General features: G+C 45.7%; 1 protein-coding gene across 5 annotated transcripts in view; it reads right to left on the reverse strand.

Moving 5' to 3' along the window:
* Window positions 1-6,868: 6,868 nt before the first annotated feature.
* Window positions 6,869-20,382, reverse strand: part of GPC3 (glypican 3) — a 252,285-nt gene continuing 238,771 nt past the window's right edge. For all 5 annotated transcript variants that reach the window (XM_083422627.1, XM_083422625.1, XM_083422624.1 and 2 more), the window contains one exon: window positions 6,869-7,890. In XM_083422627.1, coding sequence (XP_083278753.1) covers window positions 7,721-7,890 — 170 coding nt within the window. In that variant the 3' untranslated portion in view covers window positions 6,869-7,720. The remainder of the gene's footprint in view (window positions 7,891-20,382) is intronic.

Below are 20,382 nucleotides of genomic sequence, written 5' to 3' on the forward strand. Positions count from 1 at the left end.
GGTGTTCCATAACTGTTCCCAATCAACCATCATGATGTTATGTCCGACATCCTGTGCCCATTTAATCATAACAGATTTCACCATTTCATCTTGGGTATTCCCATTTCAACAGCAAGTTATACATTCTTGACAAATTTTTAACTTTGGGTTCTAACAATTCTGTTTCCAACTTTTCCACCTGAGATTTTCTTGTCCCATTATGATGATACCACAAATCTTATATTTTAAAACAGCCATTTGCCTCCCACTGGGGGGGGGGGGGAGAGAGAGCATTTGGGAATTTTAAAGGCCATCTAAATATTGTTCCCCACTCTCCCACCTCTCAGTCTCTCTAGGGTTTTCATGTCTGCACTCAATCCTGTTTCTTTGACCATCCCAATCTATTCTTCTCGTTCGGATGCCCTGCCCCAGAAAGCTCTACTACAGGAACATTTGGAATTTGCTTAAAGATGCAGTCTAGATGAAGATACTTTATGATGGGTTTAGGGGCTAGCTAAGCAATGCCCCCCCCCCCCAGCACTAAACATTTGGGTTGGGCTGCAGAGGACCCAAGTCATTTTGCAGATAAACAACAAACTTTCATTTTGTGGGGAGAGGAAACTTGTTAATCCCTCTTTTGGGGATGGAATGTACACAACTGTCACTCTCCTTAACATTTAGAATTAAACAGCCCCTCTGGCTTGTGTTTGCTGGGTGTTTATTTTCCCCACTTGGCAACAAGCTTGATTTTTAATATGCCTGGAGGCTGAAGGAACACAGGGCTTTTAGGTGCACATTTTGCTTTCTCCAAAAAGCAAAACACAAACAGCAGTTGCCAAATCTGCAGCATTTTGGGGGGATTGGTCCTTAATCTCTGACAATCAGTTCCAATTCTTATTCGTCTAAACTAATCAATAGCCTCTTTCCTAACAAAGGGCACCTGGAGTAGTTTTAGTAATTAGCTGTGGGTGTGTAAAGACAATGAAAGCACAAGGCAGGGTGATAGTGCAAATCATTCTAAGGAAGACAAGGGAAAACTGAGAGGGGTGCTGCCTGTGTGATAGCTCTTCTTGTCTTGGAATCTGGAGACAGCCCTAGTAGCAGTGGCAGAAACAGTGGGGTGTAGTGGTTAGTGCATCAGACTAGGAGTGGGCCGGGTTCAAATCCTTGCTTGGCCATGAAACTCTTTGGACTGTCTTCCCAACCTTGAGGTCCTCTAGATGTTGCATTGCAATGCCCTCTCGCCCTAGAGCATTTGTCAGACATCTGGTGGGCTCCCAAGGCTGTCCTTGTGCATCATGGCTGTGTTATGAGCAGCAGTCCAGAGCAAGTCAAGAGTTGGGAGTTAGGACCAAAGAGCAACCAAGAACAGAGGAAGGACCTAAGACCATAACCAGAAACACAAGGAACACAACACTTCAAGTATTTACCACCTAAATCTACCACAAAGGCCTGCCAGTTTCTAGGAATTCTGAACTTCTTGGTGCAGTTTTGCCCTGCCTATCTGATGTTATTGGCCCACTCTGTCAGCTGTTAAAACTGAACAATGCATTTGTCTGGGGCCTACGTCAGGAATGCTCCTTTAAAATGACCAAAGAGTGGTGTCTATTCTTTTGACATTTGCCCCACAGAAAAAGACTTGTCTCCACCTTACATTTTAGGAGTGCCTCACCTTACATTTTAGGAGCTGTAGTGCTGATGTGTCAGGAGGATGGGCACATCCAGCCAGTTGTCTTTGCCTTGAAGACCCTATTCCGAACAGAAAAAGCCGTATGCTCAAACTAAAGAAGAGGCTTTGGCCACTATGTGAGTGTGTGAACAACTTTACTACAAGACTACATGACACGAGCCCCTGTCCCCATTCTTACAACCAAAAGCAGGCATAGGCAGACTTGGCCCTCCAGATGTTTTGGGACTACAACTCCCATCATCCCTAGCTAACAGAACCAGTGGTCAGGGATGTTGGGAATTATAGTCTCAAAACATCTGGAGGGCCAGTTTGTGTATGCCTGACCAAGAGATTAGATTAGCTGACTCCTTGGTTACAGCAGTTCTGAAAGAGGTACTCTTTTGACATCGTTCACATGCCAGAGAAGAAATTTTCTGTTGAAGATGAGCTTTACTAGACAGCCTCTAGTAGAATGGGGAAATAGGGAACTGGAACAGGGAGTTACACTCAGCTCATTGTGGTAGGCTTTCCAGCCTCTGATATAAAGTTGCAGGAGATTTGGAGAGCTCAGCAGATGAATCCCATTTTGTGTAAGAGATGACACAGCACAATGAGGGAGGATGGCCTGAGAAATGCTTGCTTGACAGCCCTAGTAGCTGGAAAGCCCTTAACCTCGAAGAAGCACTTTAACTAGCCAGAAGGCAAAAGTCAAGGTGTGAGGCCTCCAATGTGTGAGTACCCAGCCCTGTGATAAAATCAGCCTGTTGCTCCATGACCAAAGAAGGACATTTGGGCTCAGCGTGCTATCTGTGGTCCTGAACCCACATCTTGATCTCCCTCCAAGATGCTGTCTTTGCCTACTCTTGCTGTTCACCCTCTCTGGGTGACCACAGTGCTCAACCTCCCACTCCCCTGGCATCACCCCTCCTTAGTAGTGAGCATCTCCATGGATTATAACACAGGCAGTGCTTGTTTTTCTTAAAAAATGTTTAGGTGTACTCTCATTTTGACTCAAGAAAATCACCATTTTATAGTTCAAATCAGGGAAAATAATTACAGTAAATGGACAAAAGTACAAAAATTCACAAAATGATTAGGGGTATGCATACCCCTGCATCCCCACAGAAAAAAGCACTGGTCACAGGTGTCCTGATCATGTGGTGCCCCAATGCATGAGCAACCACTCAGGTTTTCAGGTGCCCATGCACCCACTCTGTGGATGTTGTGGGTGGGTCAGCAGTGTAGCCCGACTCCTCCTGCACATGAGTATGTGTGGAGAGGGCTTCTGAGCATGAGGAGAGTGGTTCGAATGCACACCCCACAGACTATAGCTAGTGTGTGTGAAAGCAACTTTCACTGCCTCTCCCCTTAGAATGTCTCTCTAGATTCAGTCTCCTTGGTCAGCAGGAGAAGCGTCTCTGGGCTTGTTACTCTGTACAAGTACCACAAGAGGCAGTTTAGTGTAGTGGTTAGAGGGTTGGACCTGGGAGAGCAGGGTTTAAATCCCCGCTCAGCCCTGAAGCTCAATGGGTGATCTTGGACCTTGGGTGGTATCCAATATCGTCGTTCTCCAATGCAAGAATTTACACTGGTGAAATGGAACTTGCCCCCCCCCCTTTGTCTCCTCCATGCCCATCTCAAATCTGCTCTGGAGGGTTGGGAGGCCACCCCCCAGCAGGTTTACAGGAATCACAGGGGGGAAAGAACGGGGCGTGTTCCATCACATAAGAAGAAATCATTGCGCTAACAGAGTGAGTGACTTAGCACTACTTTGGATGCAAGCCACACTCCCTCAACCGAGCCTTCCTCGCAGGAATGTTGATCAAACAGTAAAGGGGAAAGCATTGTGACCACTTTGAGCACTTCTGAGCAAAAACAAAACAGACTTATTTATCATCTTATGTAACATAAAAGCAGTACAGCACAGCCCCCCTCGGCCAGCATAGGGAAAGGGATGACAGAAGGTCCAAGCAGGGGTGAAGTGCAGACCCCCCCCCCCCCGAGAGCCCAAAGGCTTGTGTCTGAGGCCACGACAATTGACAGAAAGGCTTCCAGGCAAGCAGATGGTCCTCTGCCAGGACCAAAAGGACAGCAAGCTCGGGTTGTTGGGTTTTTTTGCACTGGCTGGATCACAGTCAGCAGACAGGAAGCTGTTCCAAGTCTGGATGCCCTTCATGTCTCAGTAGAGACATCCTCTCTCGTCAGGCTCCTGCTGCTTTTCTGCTCCAGTCACCGTTGGAAGACCATCACAAAATGTAGTGTGGAGGACATCCCCTTGTCAGTTGCCTCCTTGGGAACAGGGAGCATTGCCAGGGAGCACTGGACCCCCAAGCTTCCAACTGCCTACAGGAGCATGGGGGCTTTGGGGATTCTTTTTAATCACAAATCAGCCAGCTCTATGGAATCATAGTATTGTAGAGTTGGAAGGGACCACGAGGGTCATCTAGTCCAACCTCCTGCAATACAGGAATCTTTTGCCGAATGTGGGACTCGAACCTGCAACCCTCAGATTAAGATTCTCATGCTCTCCCAACTGAGCTATATCTTTTCTACTTTGAAATTCATGTGTGGATGCCAAGGAGCAAAGCAGCATCTGGTGCTAATAAGGGGTTAAATCCCCAACTGACACTGCTGTGGGTGGGGAGACATAGCAAGCCCCCAGTCGATGCTAGCAGCATTAGGGGTTAAATGCACTGGGAATTGTTAAATAAGTAAGTGCTTATCCATCACTCCAGAATTCTGTATGCATTGGCCAGCAACTCAGGAACTGCCTTAGACCACTGGTCCACCTAGCTCAGTATTGTCCACAATGACTGGCAGCAGCTCTTCGGGGTTTCAGGCAGGGGACGTTCCCAGCCCAATCTGGAAATGCCATTGGGGAACTGAAGCTGTGATCTTCTCTGTGCAAAGCAGGTAGTTTAGCTCTTCGCCGGGGGGGGGGGGATGGAAGGTGGGCAGTGTTCCTGTAGAATAGCTGTCTGCACATCACCCTTAAGTCTTTGTAAGTATGAGAACTATAGAGACATACAGTCATACTTCGGGTTAAATGTGCTTCAGGTTAAGTGTTTTCAGGTTACGCTCCACGGTGACCCGGAAGTAACGGAGTGCGTTACTTCCGGGTTTTGCTGCTCACGCATGCGCTCAAAATGATGTCACGCGCATGTGCAGAAGTGGCGAATCGCGACCTGCACACGCGCAGGTTGCATTCACTTCAGGATGTGAATAGGGCTCTGGAACGGATCCTGTTCGCATCCAGAGGTACCACGGTACTTAAAAAGAAAAAAAGTTGAAAATTCAGGGCAGCCACCTAAATTTTATTCAAAGGGGGAAGCAGCTCCTTCACTCCGGCTCTTGTTCAAGTGCAAGTGAAAGCCACACTCACTGTCCTGTCCCTTTGTTCCATATGTGCGCAGGCATGGGCTGTCATTCAGTGGTGCAGAAAATGGACTTTGGACATGCTCAGGAGCAGTTCTCTTGCTCATTAGTGCATGGGTTCCACGGCTTGTGCTAAAACCCTCAGCCTCAGTACTAATCCTGTGGTTACCAGGTGATGGATGAGAGTGATGGGAAGAGGAAATTTAGTACAAAAGAAAATGTTGGACCACACGAAAAGCTACCTTTGCACCACCTACAAGTTTTTGAAGCTCAAAATCAGCTCCTTGGGTTAAGATGGAAATAATCCTGCAGTTCTGAGAGGCAATTTGTAGTATTTCCTTCACATGATGCACCTTAATTTTGGGAACCTGAAGCTACAGGAGAAATGCCTTTAAAATTCATAGTGGAGACGTCTATCAGTTATCACTGGCCATAATATATATGATGGAGACCCCATGTTCATGGGCAGTCTATCTGTGAATACCTGCTGCTGGTGAGCAACAGCCAGAGAGGACTGTTGCCACCAAGCCCTGCTTACAGGCTTCCTGGAAGCTTCTGAATAGCCACTGTGAGTGCAAGTCTCAGCTGGGGGTGCCCTTGAGTATGATCGAGTAGGGCTCCTGTTTTATTTTAAATTTAAGACATTATTTTTGCATGCATTCAGCCACTGGGGCTTCCCAGGACAGGACTGCAATGGGTTCTTGTGTGAAATCATGAGCAAGCGTTGACAACTCAAGCTGCATTTATGGAAGGTTACTGGTTCATTTTAAAACCGGACACTCTCCTGCTCTTACCTTCCTTTATCTTTTGGGGACACCTTTTGTTTCTGGGACATTCCTGTGATCCCTTTCCACACCCTTTTATCCCTAGCTAGGAACAACAATGCAAAAAAGAAAAACACCAGAATGCTATTCCTCTCTCTTCTCTTCTCCAGTGCCTAGCAAAAAACACAAAACCTTATAGCAAAGTTGCGTTAAAACAAAGTGCATCTCATCTGTTATGAATTTCAAGAGTTATTTGCCAAAAAAGTGTGGAGGTGAGGTAAGGTGTTCCCATCACAAATGAGAATTTAATAGAAAGAGTGTCAGATATGGAACTTAAAAAAAAAAATCCCCACAAATGAGAGCCAGGGCAGATGGAAAGTTGGGACATTTGTGTTGGTGCCTGCAAATGTTTCCCACCCAAACCCCTTATTGCAGGGAGAATGCCCCCTCTGCAGATATTGTGGGACTCCCAACTCTTATCAGCCCTGGTCAGCCTGGTCAACAGTCAGGTATGCAACCCCACAATACCAGGAGGGTCACCTGTGAACTATGAAGAAGCTTTGCCTGCTGTATGCATGGGGGGGGGAGGGTTGCCTCTATTCAGAAGAGGAGTGCATCTTCTTAGACCAGAGATGGTGCAGCCTGCAGCTCTCCTGATGCTGCTGGACTCCAACTCCCAGCATGATCAACAGTCAAGGATGATGGGAGTTTTAGTCCAGCAACCCCTAGAGGTCTGCAGGTTCAAGTGTACACCTGACATGCAGCTACTCAGATGTAGGTCCCTGTGAATTCAATGGGCCTTTCCCCACATAAAACTGTGTATGGGATGGCAGCTTTAAAGGCAGACATTAAAATGTGTGTGTAGTCTTGCAGCTGCAATGAATGCAGAAACACACACATACACACCCACCACCATAGATCAACTTGCCTCATCTGGCGCTGGAATCTATTTCTCCTAAAAATACTGCCTGGCTGCCTCAACAGCAAATTATAAACCCAAAGCTGCCCAACTAGGCTGACCTCCAAAGACTCAAAATGCACAAGACCAACAGATAAACAAAACACATTTGGTTGTCGGTACTTTGTTTTTTAGAAATTTATTAAAAATGACATGCTTGCTGTTCTGCATTCTCTGCAAAGGGCTTGGTGCCTCTTCCTACAGCGTGGGGCCTCTCCAGAATGGCCTGTCTTCCCATCACCAATCAGGCCAGCTCCACAAGGGCAGGCTTTGAATTAGTTCTGCCCATTTTCTTCCCAACTCCCAGCACCCATCTTTTCCAGGAAGTGGTCTGTTTGTTTGCAATTCAGGGAGCTGTCTAGGCAGCCATGTAACACACATAAACATTTCTCCAACATTTGTATATGTAGCTCATAATTAACCACAATCCAGAGTTTCAAATCAACGAAAGCTCAGTCTGGATGCCTCCTGCCAATCTTGCTACAGATGTTGAAAATTCAGTCCAGGGGTCCAGCCCTCAGAGTAAAAACATGTCATTGCTGCTTTGGGATATTGTAGGTTTCTCAGGTGAGTGTCCACTAAAATCAGTCCAATTACTGAATATGTATATATTAAAAAACCAGTGGATGATGCTTAATACCATTTCTAAGTGACCATGCCAATTAGCTCAAGATGAAACAAGGCTGTTGTTCTAAAAAGCTATGAAAAACTTCCATCTTCATAAATCTCTTAAGGGATGCAAATGTTGAGTATATTTACCCTCTTATAATTAGGCAAGACTTCTCCAAAACACAAGAACTTTCTTTTGTTCACTACATCTACAACGAGTCCCTCCTTCGAGTCTTATTTGAATTTTTTAAAAATGAAACTTATTTGAAGCTGCTCTTTCCACATGCCTTGGGAGGAGAAAGAGAGTTTGTGAGCAAACTTCACAAAACGAAATGTCGCAAATTCAGTGAGGAGATAGTTCCACAACTATTTGGCAAGCAGAAGAAGTAGGACCGTTAGGAGAGAGCCCAAAAGATCCAGACCCGGCATCACAACGCCTGTTCCAAGGTTGTGAATCACTGACACCTCTTTGCTTTTCTGATCCCAGAGCTGCTTGTTTGAAGGGATGTTGTCTGTGTCCAGATCATACGCCAGCTCTAGAATAAAGAAAGGAAAGAATATTGAATATGGACTGGAACCTACTGCTAGTGGCTCAAATGACTTTAAGAGAGGGTTTGAGTACTCCAGGTCTATCAGTATAATATACCCACATCTTGTGTGCATCTAACCCAAATGATTTCAACCATATGCTGCTGAAGCCTGGCTAGTTGAAAATCCACAAGTTAAATGCTAATAAGGTGGGGAGCTTTTAAGCTTTCTGTATTGCTTAGAGAACAAGGCTCTCTTGGTGCTCCAGTTCTGGGATAATCTTGCTCTACCTTCTTGGAGGGGTGTCCATTTCCCATTTTTACAATCTTCAGTTCTCCACATTTGCACATCTTTTCAAGTCTTCATGAAAATTCATCAGGATTGTAGTGAAAATCTCTCCTAATACACACATTTCACTGCACAATTTTGCCAAATGCACACATTTTGTTTTGCAAACCAACAATCCCTAATGTAATGCTGACTTTCCTATGCCATTTTTCACTTATCATATGTATTTTTATGCACACTTTGCCCTACTAGATTCATTTGGCAGAAGAACTGCATTTCAGGTTTTCCCCACAACATTCCTTTCCTTTAAAGGAGCAGCCCGAGGTGTGGGAGAAGTGGGTTAAGGGCGGCGGGTGGAGAGAGAGAAGAATCCAGACACCTTACGTAGTGTTCAGAATTCTTCTCTATTCACTCCAGCAAAAGCAACCACAAAGCGGGATTCCGTTGGGGAGCACAGACCACACACCACATGGCACATTCAGAGGACAAGGGAGCCCAATCACGCTAATGGCTTCTGTATGATGCAAACATTCCTGCCATGGAGCCAGTTCTCAATTAAATCTCTTGGTCCTGCCAAGATTCTCCCCCCCCCACCCCCGCCACACAAGCTCTTCCAGGCAGCCTCCCAAAATCAGCTCCAGAGCTGAACCAGGCAGGCTACACCCAGGTGGCAATTTTGACAACCTGTGCTAATTCAGTTCCCCCAGCCTCCCTCCTCTTACGCTCCAGCCCTGTACGTTGTGCTTCTAGTTAGACAGACCTTTTGCAAGGATATTCGTTAGCTCCGCTGGCATTTTGGAGCAGGAGAAGAAGCACCTCCTCCCGCCACCAGCTCTTCTCTTGAAAGCACCAGCACACACCCACTCTCTCTGAGTGCAGTGTGTGTGTGTGTGTGTGTGTGTGTGTGTGTGTGTGTGTAACAGCTCCCTTCTAGTGGTGAGCGGCTGGCTGGGCTTGGATGTTTGATTTTTCAAACTGGTAGCACATCAAACGCAAAGATCTTCTGGACTTGCTTCAACATGCAACAGGAATGACAGCGACCAGCAGCTGTAAGCCTTCAAATATGTGCTTTCCACGTCAACAAAAATAAAAAATAAAAAATGGGGGAAGGGTTAAGGGGTGGGGGACATTCCACTGGGGAAACACAATTTGAATTATGCCTCTCATCTCCCTTGGCACAAGCTTTCCAGGTACCGAGTCATCACCAACCAGCCGCCTTTTGCTGGACGCCAACATTTCTGGAAAGCTCTGCAAGGGCAGCCAAAGTCATGCCAAAAGCCAGGAAGGGAAGGAGATTTGCTTTTGAGCTGCCATAGCCAGCCTGTGCATTGCAGCAGAGAGCACACACACAAACACACAAATGTAAAAATAAACCTAGTGGGTTTTATATATCTGTGCCGGCTACCTTCTGCTCTCCCCTCTGTTCACCATCCTCACCATCCTCACCCCATTTTCAGTCCCATAAAAGGCCAGCCTTTTTGACTCATGCCTTGCAAACAAAAGGAGAACATCAAAGGCAACGTGAGGTTGGCACCCAGCCAGGCGGCCACAGGAGAGACCGCTAGGTGCCAACGCCAGAGAATGCCTTTATGTTGCCATGCCTCCGGGCCTCTGGAGGAGATGCCAAGCACAGTCTGGTGGATGGCCTCCAGGCTGGACAGAGCATGAAGCTGAGCAACGTCTTATCCTCTCCCGTAATTGCATTGCCGCCATGAAGACTGTGCCGTGAGCAGCAAGGGGAAATAATTATTTGTTCTTTGACACCTAACACGCATCAATAATGAATTGAATCAGGGGGCTGAGAAAGGTGGGGATATTGGCCCGCAGATGAGCAAGAAGGGTGGTGCTATCAAAGACGCAAGAAAATCAAGGGTGACCTGCATGTTGCTGAAAAGACAACAGATTTTGAGCCTTGCTTGGTTTAACCAATAATGGTGATACTGAGTGTCCTCAGACTGGAAAACGGGAATATGCCTCAGAACCTACTCCCTGCCTCAGAAGGGTATTTGTGAAGCTGAATACAGAACATTAAGTCCCTTTTCACTTCCGACAAGCTAAATATTTAATTTTCAGTATTCCTTTGCTGCCTCTCCTTTGGGAAAAAGAACGTAACAACCCATTTTGAAAGCTAAATAAAAACAAGATGGGCCACCACATTGAGCCCATTTATAAAAAAAAACCAAACCAATAGTTAGGGAGGATCTGTGGAATCTGACGCACCTGGATCAGCAGCAGGGGCCCCCCCCAGGGTGATTTTGTCACTGTCACTGGTATATAAAGGAGGAGGCAGGGAATCCCCAGCGAAGTCAAGAAATTTAACATTTTACTGTACTCATTCCAGTTAACAAACTTTCTCTCTCTTGCACACACACAGACACAAGGCAGTGAACGTGAGCGCAGAGTATGAGTGCAAAGGCAACAGAAGATGGAACACTTTGGCAGACTTTGGAGCCAACTGCAAATCCCCACAATGGATTGTTGGTTTCACCAACACACGTGCAGAAGGGGGCTGCACTAGATGACCTCTGACAACCCATCCAACTCTTACGGGCTGTATCCAACCAAGTCCTACTCAAGAGTAGACCCATTAAAATAAATGAACCTAAGACCTAGCATTGGGTACAACCCTATGGTGCCTCATTGAGCAGCACACAGAGTATTGTAGGTGCGACTTATCCCTGGTGTCTCAGATGTGCAAGCCCTACCTCCCTCTGTTGTTGTTCCAGCCCCTTTCCTCTCCCTCTCCAGCTCCCCAGAAGCACATCCTTCACCAAGCTCCACTGCGTCTCAATCTGAGAGCACAATGAATATGATGCTATAAGTTTCAACACTCCTGCATTGGTGGGGGAGGGATGAAAGGGAGATCTCTATAGTGGCCCCTGTGCACCAACTCCTCTCCTCCCCCATTTATTCCCAACAATTGTAGCCCATCTTGCTGCCAAGTTCCTTTTAAAATAAAATAAAATCCACTTGCAACAGTAACACAACGAAAGTAAAAAGGTGCAAAATTACAAAACTACTGATTGAAAAAAGAGCCAATTCATCAACAAATCAATATCATAAAAAGGACACAGGAAGCTGTCACATATTACTGCGGGAGGCAGTAGAAGACAGGAGTGCCTGGCGTGCTCTGGTCACGAAGAGTCGGACACGACTAAACGACTAAGCAACAAATTTGCCCATCCTGCCCATTTGTGATCTGCTCTGTCCAGCAGCAGCAGCAGCTCCCCAGGTTTGTGGCAGAGAAGCGTCTTTGCCCATCCATCCCGTGAGACCCCACCCTCTTGAGCGGATCTTCTGCCACTGAGCTATGCCTCCCACAAGTGCAAAGCAACAGAAAAAAGGAAACAGATAAAGCAGCAAATGCAGAACAAAGCAAACCTACTGCACTCCCAGGAAGGCTCAGAGGAAAACGCAAAGGTCTTTGCACAGGTTGCTTCACAGTCAATAATCAGGGCCTGAAGGGCAGATGCTTCCAACCAGAAGGAGCCCTGGTGAATACTTTCACTTCCTGAAGACCATCTTCTAGGGGAAGCTGTTAAACAACCTATGTCCTTTTAAATGTGTTTCTATTATTGTTGTTGTTGTTATTATTTGCATTTTGTGTTTTGTAAACCGCCCTGTGAAGGGTGGTATATAAATTTAATTAATGATGATGATGATGATGATGATGATGATGCAGGCATGAGATGGAACTCTTATGTCCTCTCATTTCCATGGACTCTGCCCAGTAACCACACCCCCTTCATGCCTGGCTGCTGGAGAGCATCCAGTTCGGGAGAGCCCAACAGGCAGGCTGAGCACATGTTTAGGCCACCAGCAAAACAGAACTTGGCATTTGATGCTTCAAAAGAATTAGTCACCACAGGGAAAATAAAAACTTAGCCGGACTTCCTTATACTCCCCGTTTCCCTCTTCTCTTTTTATCACTTATCCCTGCCTAAGCCAGGCGCTCGCCTACTAACGCCGATCAAAATAATGCGAGGAAGTCAGATCTTGCCATTACAGCATAGGAAGAGCCAGCTGCTGGATCAGGCCAGGGGTCCAACTTGAGTTCAGCCTCCTGTTCTCTCAGGGGCCAGCCATGGGAAAACCACAAGGAAGAATTAAGCCCCAAACCACGCACTTCTCCTGCAGTTTCCAACAACTGATATTCAGAAACAATCATGCCACTGACAATGGAGGCAGAGCAGAGCCATTATGGCTCACAGCTGTTGATAGTTCTTTCCTCCGTGAATCTGTCTAATCCTTTTAAAAAGTCATTTAGGTTCGTGGCAATCACTGCCTCCTGTGAGAGGGAGTTCCGTAGTTTAACCATGCATTTACATTTCAGCATACATGTAAATTCTGTGCCTTTTCAAAAGTAAAATTTTATTTTCCAGTTCAGGGCTCTTATTTTGAATTGCATGTAGAACCCACCACAATCTGTTCAGTTCTTAGGGCTTCTAAAGGGCATAATCTGGCCCTGGCAGAACCCAGTTCCTTTCTCCATCTTCTTAGAATCCTGCTGCATGGCAGGGTCTCCATGCTTTGCGAACAAGTTGGCCTTTGTTACTGGAGGAAGTTGGTTTCACTTGCCTAAATCATTCACTGCCTTGTACCGCAGCGTGTCCACCTACAGCCGAGGCAGCCACCCTCTGAGCCAAATAGCAGGGTGGAAACAAAGCTGCTGGGTGCCAGTTTGCAATTATCCTGCATGTCGAGTCGCATCGTGGGCAAGTGTCGTGGCACCCAGAGAATTTGTGGTTTCTACCTCTCCCCACTCCAATTTAAAAGGGGTGTTCACTTTTAAATGCAGTGGATTATGAGAAAATGAAAAGAAGCTGCTTCTCACCCAGAGAGAGACAGAGACAGAGAGAGTGTGCTCATCAGCACCATGGGGTCTGCCCTTGGGCATTAAAGGCACAGGAGCAAAGACAGCTAGAACAGTGGCAATTCAGGTAGGCATGCAGACTTCTCCCTTGCATTTGCTCAATCATTTCTGGAGCTGTCATGGATTCCAATACACAAGCGACCATTCAGTGTCATGGACAAAACATGGACAGGATGGTGGAGACAACATGCCTCTGAATGCCAGTTGCTGGTAATCACAAGAGCTGCTGCCCTTCTGCCTTATACAAAGTCTGGTCATTGGACCCATCTAGCTCCATATTGTCTGCACTGACAGACAGGGGCTCTCCATCAATTCAGACATGAGAGAGGTTGCACAAAGTAACATGCAGTTGTGTTGTCATGGAATGAGAGGTTCTCTTTCTATGTACGACTCACTGTTACACGTGCCTGTTGGGACCCCTGTGTGCTTACCTGCCACAACCTCTGAGTACTTATTCCTCTAAACACCCAGGTCTTTTCCTACCTGTGTGTGCATGTGCCCTTTCCTTTCATCCTTGCCCTGACATCTGTGTCATCCTGCTCAAATGCCTCAGCACATCTTGCAAGACAAGGCTGCCCCTGTTCACCAGAGGCAGGGCCTTCTCCTCCTGCCTGGCATCCTCTTTGGCCAGCTTGGATCTTGTGGAGGGGAGAAGTATGGCCCTCAGCATGTTCTTACTTTAAGTGCCTTTGTTCTAATCTGGACCAGGCAAGCACCAAGGGACAAAGTCATTTCCCAACTGGGCTCAGCTGTATCTGGAACGCAGTGCACAGGGAAATGAAATCCCCTGTAAAAGTATTGCAAGGCTGTACAAACAAGTTCTTGCCATGGCCAAGGTTTTTGTAAAGGTTGAATGTGCATCAATTCAAGCATGAGATTTAGGTATGATTCCTGCATTTCAGGGGGTTGGACTAGATCAGTGTTTTTCAACCACTGTTCCGTGGCACACTAGTGTGCCGCAAGATGTTGCCTGGTGTGCCGTGGGAAAAATTGAAAAATTCGAAAGATTAAAAATAAAATAAAAATCAAATTTTCGCCCACTAGGCGGGCACCCGACTGTGTCCTGGGTATGGGGTGGGTGGGGTTTTTGACCCCACCCTCGGCCAGCAGGGGCGCCGATTGGCGCTCCTCAGGGGGACACCCTCCACTTTTCTGATGTCCAGGCTGTGATTGGTCCAGACTCCAGCCTGGACCTATCACAGAAGGACATCATCTTCTGACTGCCTTCCTGCCCGAGCACAGTGTGCGCAGCAGCGGAGAGAAGAAGACGTCGCGACTCGAGTCACCAGGAGGACCGGAGAAGTTGTCATTTTATTTCTCTTCAGACTCCACTGAATGCCTTGACTGGGTTAGGGACCCTTCTAGCTCAGCATCAGTTGGTGGAAAGGACATGACTTTACAGGAGCAGGAGGAACTAACTGAACTGAGACAAAATCGTGGTTTCAAGCTAAGATTTGCTGATCTACCTTTGGACAGTTTTTGGTTGGATACTGCCAAGGAGTTCCCCCTTCTGGCAAACAAAGCTATTTTGACATTGCTCCCATTTTCCACTACGTATCTGTGTGAGATGAGCTTTTCAAGCATGATTGCTATAAAAACTAAATACAGAGAGAGACTGAGAGCTGTTGACGAAGAGCTACGTGTGTGTCTTTCTTCGATTCCAGCCAGAATATCAGCTTTGTGTTCAGCCAAACAGGCCCAGGTTGCGCACTGAATAAAGTATTTTATAATTTTTCATATTTCTGTTTACTTACTATTTCATAATAAAGTAATTATAAAATACTTTCTTTGTGTTTATTTGATTCCTATTCAAGAGAATTACTTTATATATAGTCAATATAGGCACAGAGTTAATTTTTTTTACATTTTCTAATGGTAGTGTGCCTCGTGATTTTTTTCATGAAACAAGTGTGCCTTTGCCCAAAAAAGGTTGAAGAACACTGGACTAGATGACCATTTGGTCTCTTCCAACATTTATGATTCTATGTCTTTGTCTCTAACACACTCAGCCCTACCTGCTGCTGCTGGGGACTGATCCTGGGATCTTCTGCACACAAATGATGTGCTATATACCACTCAGCTGTGGCCTATCCCCTAAAGTTACAGTAATAATCTAGCCCTGGTGGTTTCAGAGGAAGAACTGAATTAAAGAAGAACGTGCAAAGCTGCGTTATGCTGAGTCAAACCACTATTTCGTATAGATCAGAACTGTCTGCACTGACTGGCAGTGGCTCTCTGGGTATCAGGCGAGGGAAACATTCCCAGCCCCCCCCCCCCCAGAAATGCCACTGGGGGCTGAGCCTGAGACCTTCTGTATGCCAAGTAGCTGCTCGGCCACGGAGCTACAAGGACACATCATTTTAGGGAGCGAAACTTAATTTCTTCAGTGAGTGGTCTGAAAAGTATATTTCTGGGTGTGAGGAATTCAAAACTGCTATTTTTGTGACTGGGAAACATTTAGCTTGGTAAGTCGAAGTCTGATGAAGAAAAACAGTCTGCTTTTGGAAACTGAAGAATTTTAACCTTCCTTTTGAAAACGTCAGGGAATGCTAAATACTACTGCTATTGGTAGTAATATATAATATAACTGCAAGTACTTGACAATTATTTTTAATGATTTCTACGTAATTTTGCACAGATTTTATTTACCAGTCAGAACTAAATTATATTAATTTAACCAAAATATGTTTTGAATTCCCAACTCATGTTGCAACTTTTTACCACCTCTCATTTTTGTAATTTGAAAGCTGAAAAATTCAGCACGCTCTAACAGAGCACACAATTAGTGCTGGCACCCCTTATGCCAGAGGACAGGTCCTTCCGAGAACCTTCAGACCTTCAGCAAGGGGAGGAAAAACAAACCCAGAATTCAGGCAGTGGCTGTTTTTTTCATACAAGGTGCATTGCAACAGGGGAGAGACTCAAAAGACCTCAGCTTGTTTCCAGCCCTTGTTGCTAAGTTGCTTTGAGTTACATCAGTTTTCTAATTAAAACAACTAATAGGTTTAATAAATACACAATAATTTCCACGGTGCTTCTAACTGCAGCAGCAGCTGCTGCCAACTAGAATCAAGGTGAGCCAATTCACCATTATAGCGGGGAGGATGTGGCTGTCAAGATGTTGCTGGAATCCAACTGTCCCACATTCCTCCCCACTGCTCTCTGGGGCTGGAGGGAGCTGGAGTCCAGCAGCGTCCAGGGGGCTCCATGTGCTTCTTAATCCCTGAGCTAAGAGGCGGCATCTCCCTCACTCAGGAAGGAATGCCTCTTCTAAGCAGAGGTATCCTTCCATATCTTGCATGCAGTCATGAATGCTTGGAGTGAATCTAGAGGAGAAAGACTATCAAATATCTGATGCTTTTATTGGGAAAAGAATGGAAGATGCATAAAGAGAAACAGTAATTTTTTCAAAATCAAGATGACAAACCATGGCAAATACAGCAAGTAATGGGAGCAGAAGAAACAGAACTAGGTACGAACTAATGAATACTTAATGAGTAAAGAACTATGGAATATTATTTTAATGTATGATCACAGCAGAGAGACTCTTTGTGTGGACAAAGATGGAAAGGCTAATTATTGTTTAATACGGAGGAATCGCTGAAGTTTTTGGAGACAAAGTTGATAGTAACACTAATTAGAGAACCTCTTTTGGACTTTTTGTTTAAAAAGGAAAATGAATTAATCTATTTAGGTCAGAAGACTGAGGAAATATTGCCAAACTGAAAGCAGTTCAGTTTGGTATCATTCAGTGGAACAGTCTTCCTAGGGAGGTTGTGAGCTCTCCTTCCTTGGAGGTTTTTAAGCAGAGGTTGGGTGGCCATCTGTCATGGATGCTTTAGCTGAGATTCCTGCATTGCAGGGGTTGGACTAGAGGACCCCTGGGGTCCCTTTGAATGCTAAGATTCTATGATTCTTGCTCTGTGAACTGCCCTGAGACCTCCAGGTATATGGTGGTACATAAATTCAATACATAATAAATGATTCTATTATTCTAGAGAGAACATTTTCTCCCACTCTCTGTTTCAGTTTCTTTTATTGTATTATGAAAAAGATTTAATAAAATCTAAAAGAAGAAGAAGAAGAATGCTGCTTCTTAGTTCAGGGGCGGGGGCCTGCGGCTCTCTGGGCGTTTCTGGACTCCAGCTCCCATCAGCCCTGTCCCTGGTCATGCTGCCTGAGGCTGGTGAGAGTTGGGGGTCCAATAACACCCAGAGATCCCTGGGCCCCCCACGCTTGGCTTAAGTAGATCACCATTTAGGCAGGGGCCACAACTCCCTGCTTCATACTTGAACAGTCCCAAGTTAAATCGCTGACGTCTCCAATTAAAAGGACCAGGGAACAGATGGTTTTTTTAAAACCTCTCTCTGCTCAAGACCACGGAAATTCACTGCTCCTGAGCTAGGAAGACCAACTCAGTTCTGACTCAGCATACTGTAGCGTCCTCTGTTTGAGGTGCAGGCCAAGAAGTTCATCCCTCCACATCTGGCCAGCTCCACCAGCTCAACAGTCAATTCATAGGCAAACTCGTTCTTAAAAATAAAATATCAGTTGCAAGAGCACCCAGAAGCAGGTGACTTCTTCATTTATTTGCTTCTTATTCTTATTATTTTAAAATGAAAGCCTGCAGTTTGTCAAAGGTTTTGTGAAACTGAGCTATTTATGTCAAACCATTCTGACTGTGTCAGGCTCCTGAGACTGAAACACCGTTCAGCTGTTCTCCTGCTCTCCTGAGGACAAGATGTTCTTCTCCAATTACATCAGGCCTCATGGAAGAACCCCAGTTTCAGCCTCACCATGGTGCTGGAACACTGTGGCATAAGAGAGGGTGGGGGAGATCTTTGGAAAGCAACCCTCACTTTTCACAACAGATGCTTTGAGTCCCTTCTTTGGGAACTGGCTGTGCTCTGCGCTTTGCTGACTTCTTCCTTTGCCACTCAGCACACTCTGGAAGAAACAGCCACAACACAGAATGCTGTGGGTGGGAGAGAGAGAGAAGCAGACAGACAGAGAGGGTTTCTTTCTCCACATTGCCACTTCTCAGATTAATTTGTAGCAGCAGCCTTTCTTGCAGTGGAGGCCTGATCATACATCTTCAGTTCATTATTCAACATATTGCAAGAGAGCCTGCAGAGGCTCTGTAGACCCATCCGTTTTGGAAATGTTTGGACCACAGACTGAAGCAGCCATAAATGGGATGGCTGGGACCAAGCATGGGCTATTTAATGGAGGAGAAAGCTATCCATGGCTGTGCTCTGTCTCCATAGCTGGAGACAGCGATGCTTCTGAATATCAGCTGCTGGAAGGCACAGTAGGGGAAACGACTCCTGTGCCCAGGAGCTTCTTCTGGGTTTCCCACAGGCATCAGTGAGGAAACTGGGAGGATAGGATGCTGGACTAGATGGGCCATTGGCCTGATCCTGGTCTTTTTATGTTAACAACTAAGCCCAGAGAGAGGGTGTTCTGTATCCTAGGGTAGGTTGCTGCAGTGCAAAGGCTTAGTGTGTGTGCACAGATGTGTGCAATCACAACAACTAAAAGTTGCTATATGCTAAATCTGAATGTTTGTTCATCTAGCTCAGCATTGTACACACCAGTCTGGCACCTTTCAGGTGTTGGACACAAGCGTCCATCAGCCCCTGTGGCCAGCAAGGCCAATGGCCTGAGATGATGGGTGCTAGGGGTGGTCTACAGTATTGGTCTTCAGTGGGTCATCTTGGACCCTCTAATGGGTTGCAGGCAGGCCTAACATGAGTCCCAGTAGCACCACACCAACATACAAGTATTAAGAAGCTGGTAACCCAAATGCCTGTTTGGACAAAACTTTCAATCTGAGTATGTATGTTGGTTTCTCTCAACTGCGCTGTAGGATAGTCAGGCAGCCCATGATAGAAATGGAGGCTGCATTCATACCATATATTTAAAGCACTATGATGCCACTTTAAACATATGTGGGTTCCCCTAAAGAATTATGGGAGATGGAGTTTGTTAAGGGTGCTGAGAATTGTTAGGAGACCCCCTATTCCCCTTCCAGAGATACAATTCCCAGTGTTACCTTGGAACAGGAGTTGATAGTTAAAATCATTCTGAAACTGTATGTTTGTCTTTTGTACTGAGCTACTTGGAGACAATCAAGTAGTGCATAAATTGTAAAAATTAAATAAGCAAATGAACTGGGAGGGGCATGTCTTTAATCTCAGACTGCTTAGTCAGCCTGGCAATTCTAGAAAAGCAACGGCTGCAACCAAGGTGGCTCTCCACTGACCAAGCAATAGATGAAATCTAGTCTCCCAGCATGTACTCCCAATGCAGGCAATTCCGAGGCTTCATTGCTGCCTCCCAATGTCAAGGGCAGATGCTGCTCACTCATGTTCCTTTCCAAGCCCTCAGCGCAAAGGGATTTATGGCGGCTTCAGAAACACCAGGCTCCTCAAGAGTCCTTGAGCAGGGGCTACGCTGGATCATGGCCTAATGTGGCTCAGAAAATTATACCACTGCTAAGTGGTTTGAGCAACTATTTCATGAAACATGTACACATTTGCACCTGTGCGAGTGTGTAAGCATAAACATGTTTAATTAGTCATTATTATAGAATAATAGATGGTTGTTACTACTACTACTACTACTATCACCTTCTAAACCAGTCTGAAGGCAATTTTCACATAAGATAATAAACACAATTAAAACCACAAAACCAACAGATATGTTTAAGGCAAGACTAAAAGTCCAACAAGTGGATCCTTGTAGCAAAGACCCATTCATCCAGATGGGAAAGGCCTGTTGGAACAAAAGCATCTTCAGTTGTTTCCAGAGAAGCTGTGTCTCAAGAGGGAACGGGGTAGCCACACTAAAAGCCCTGCTGCAAGTTAGCGCAGAGTGGACTTCTGAGATCTTTGGAACGTGCAGGAGAGACCCACAGCCATGTATTTTTGAAGTAGCAAAAAGTATGACCCATGGCTGTCTCACAGCCTATATTATCCCTGAATCAAGAGATTACCTGCTTGGTTATACAGCTGACTTTAAAAACTTGAGTCAGGATGCATCCCTCTCCCCAACTTAACTCTCTCTCCCTTTTTAAAAGCAGACTCACCTTAACTGAAGCAGATATTGAGACTGCAATTATGGGAACATCTCCTGGGGAAGACTTGGAAGCTCAGCCCAATGGGCTTGAATTACTGAAAATTAGCAAGGCTAATTTTAATGTCACCATTCAGCCAGGCTCATGATTTGCAATTTCTTAATGGCCTTCGCAAAAGGAGCCTTTATATATGGCACAATCTGGGCTTCATTCTTACCTAAATTCCTTCTCTTAGGTCCTGTGAATGGGCCTGTTTTGTAG

The sequence above is a fragment of the Podarcis tiliguerta genome, assembly GCF_965153285.1.
Source record: "Podarcis tiliguerta genome assembly, chromosome: Z".
NCBI classification, from domain to species: Eukaryota; Metazoa; Chordata; class Lepidosauria; order Squamata; family Lacertidae; genus Podarcis; species Podarcis tiliguerta.